The 2,638-nt window shown below is 43.3% G+C and overlaps 1 protein-coding gene across 1 annotated transcript in view; it reads right to left on the bottom strand.

Annotated features, from left to right (window-relative positions):
• LOC107678480 (NEDD4-like E3 ubiquitin-protein ligase WWP1) overlaps positions 1-2,638 on the bottom strand; it is a 22,253-nt gene that overhangs the window by 8,027 nt on the left and 11,588 nt on the right. Inside the window, 5 exon segments of the mRNA XM_016473755.1 lie at positions 90-182; positions 268-322; positions 425-599; positions 1,024-1,134; positions 1,447-1,475. Coding sequence (XP_016329241.1) covers positions 90-182; positions 268-322; positions 425-599; positions 1,024-1,134; positions 1,447-1,475 — 463 coding nt within the window.

Here is a 2,638-nt window from a genome sequence, read left to right as displayed (position 1 = left end):
CACACAAACACACACACACACACACACACACACACACACACGCGTGAGGAGAGTGAGATCTGAAGGTCACAGAGGTCAGTGGAGGAGCTTCACTCACCCTTGTGTTCGTGGATCTTCCCACTGCGTCGTCTTCGTGTTGTGATTGACGAAGTAGACGCGATCATTGGTGTCGACGCGGCGCTCTGAGAACATGAACACAACACACTCACAGTCACACACACACACACACAGCACATGTGTGTGTGACCCAGCGGAGCGCTAACTTACCCCAGCCCGGCGGCAGCGGCCCCAGAGGATCGTTCTCAGCAGACATCATGGAGGCCTGGAGACAGAGACAGAACGTGAGCAGAGCGTGCGGCTGAACCCTGACAGCATCACTGTGTAAACGAGTTCATCACGATCACAGACACAATGATCAGTGTACCGAGTAGAGGTATCTCTGGTTGAACTGGTGCATGGCTCCCTGCAGCTGATTGCGCTGAGACTGCCACTGCTCAAAGTTCCTCACAGACTCCATCGTCGGCCGCTGCCATGTGGTGGTGCGCGTGTTATGATCCACGTAATAAATCCTGCCGCGGTTATCCACCCTCCGCTCCCAGCTACAGTCAGAGACGAGAGTCAGTCATCAACACAGACAAGCAACACTGCTAACATCACTACACACCTGTACAAATAACAAACACTTCATTTCCACTGCTGATCCTCACTGCACTCTCCAGCAGAACGACATCAATATTGTTTTAAATATGTTTCAAACATGTTTCCTGAACACTCCTCCATCAGTCCCGCCACAAACTCACATCACGAGCATGTCAGAAATTAACATGTTGGGCCACTGATCTATAATAAACTACTGGAGCGGTCAAGCCACTGCGCCACAACACTGCGACCCACAAATGATCTGATTTCAGTCAGACGCCTGAATATATAACACACGCCTGTGTGTGTGTGTGTGTGTGTGTGTGTGTGTGTGTGTGTGTGTGAGAGAGAGTGAGAGTGTGTTTGTGTGTGTGTGTGTCTCACCCCATCGGTAATGGCTGCGGTCGCTCCCAGGTGGTTGTTTTTGTGTTGTGATCAACGTAGTACGTTCTGCCGTGAGGATCCTTCCTCTGCTCCCACCTGAGAAAACACACACTCACTCAGATGACAGCGTACCACATGCATGCGTGTGTGTGTGTGTGTGTTAGGGATGGTTAGATTCACAGATTCACAGAAAAAGTTGACGTTGCAATGTATCGATTTAAAAAGTGTGCATTGGATACAAGTTGGCATTTGTATTGTAATGCATTATTTCTAACATATTTGCATCAGTAAAAAACTATTTATTTATATATAATTACTAGTGGATGCACTATACTTTTATTGTTTAGAACGTGACCAATAATCCGTGACCAATACTTTATATGTAGGTTGATTTCTCCTCTCTAAACTGTTTCTCAAGCGCACTCTCTCATCACTGCAGCTGCATCACAACACTACAGAGACAGAGGAAAAGCAGGGATTAAAGTCCTTAATGTCGATCATGGATCAATCAATCCACCAATGCAAACAGTGAATATATCTGTGCTGTTTAATGCATTTGAGACGTTGTGTTTTCCTCAGTGCATGACTGGCATGTCACAGGTATATTTTTCATCTGTAAATGTTAGAAAGTCATGCTAACAAATCCATTTTGCTGTCAGGAGCAGGCGAGTGAACGAGCGCTGACGGAGCGGAATAGAGTAATAGCACAATGATTCGGAGTAAAATATGCATTTCGCTAAAATATTCGTTGTTGGACATTAAATGTGCCTTTTGTAGAGTTTTAAACCTACATATAAGTGTATTTTTATGATAGTGGTAACTGTAAAGGGACTATTGTAATGGGTAAATAAAATGTAAGCTTACATTTCCTAATCATGTAGCAGTTAAAATGTAGTCTTTTTCTTAATTTATTTTCATTTTTAATTTAGTGATTTTAACTTTTAATTTGGTGATTTTAATGCTTTAAAGAGCAATTTTATATTGTAATGTTCTGTTAACTATAAAGGGTACAGCTGTCACATAAGCAGAGAGAAAGGCTGCATGGCTGTAATAGTGTGTGATATCAATGCGTTCCTGTTGGTCAGTGTTAGAGGAGCTCAGTTAGCCTGCTCCTGACCAGGTTAGTTTCCAGCATGAGTTATCACAGTGACTGAGCTTGAGCTTTGTTAAATTTACTTTATGGAACCAAATCATGTGACAATGAGTCAGACTAACTGAAATAAGCCCGGCTTATTTGGTAAACTTGTTTCATGAAACAGGCATCGAGGCGTTAGAAGTCAGAGGACACTAAAATTAATTGATGATTTGCTGTCTGCCTGAACCAAAGTAATAAAAGCGATCATATTTTTTCTATTGCATCATATTGCATTGAATCGCATTATGTTAAATCGGATCGCACTGCATCGTAATAGGGGTGAATCGTATCGTATCGCATCAGTAGCTGCTTCATATGCATCTTATAATGTATCGTATCTTTGGCTATGCATCGAGATGCGTATCGTATCGCCTCAGTCATGAGATGCACATCCCTAGTGTATGTATGTGTGTGTGTGTGAGAGAGCGAGAGAGAGAGAGTGTGTGTGAGAGAGAGAGAGAGAGAGTGTGTGTGTGTGTG

The sequence above is a fragment of the Sinocyclocheilus anshuiensis genome, unplaced genomic scaffold, assembly GCF_001515605.1.
Source record: "Sinocyclocheilus anshuiensis isolate Anshui unplaced genomic scaffold, SAMN03320099.WGS_v1.1 scaffold1860, whole genome shotgun sequence".
In the NCBI taxonomy this organism is placed as follows: Eukaryota; Metazoa; Chordata; class Actinopteri; order Cypriniformes; family Cyprinidae; genus Sinocyclocheilus; species Sinocyclocheilus anshuiensis.
Note: the sequence above shows the minus strand (reverse complement) of the source record. Positions and strands in the feature narration are given on the sequence as shown.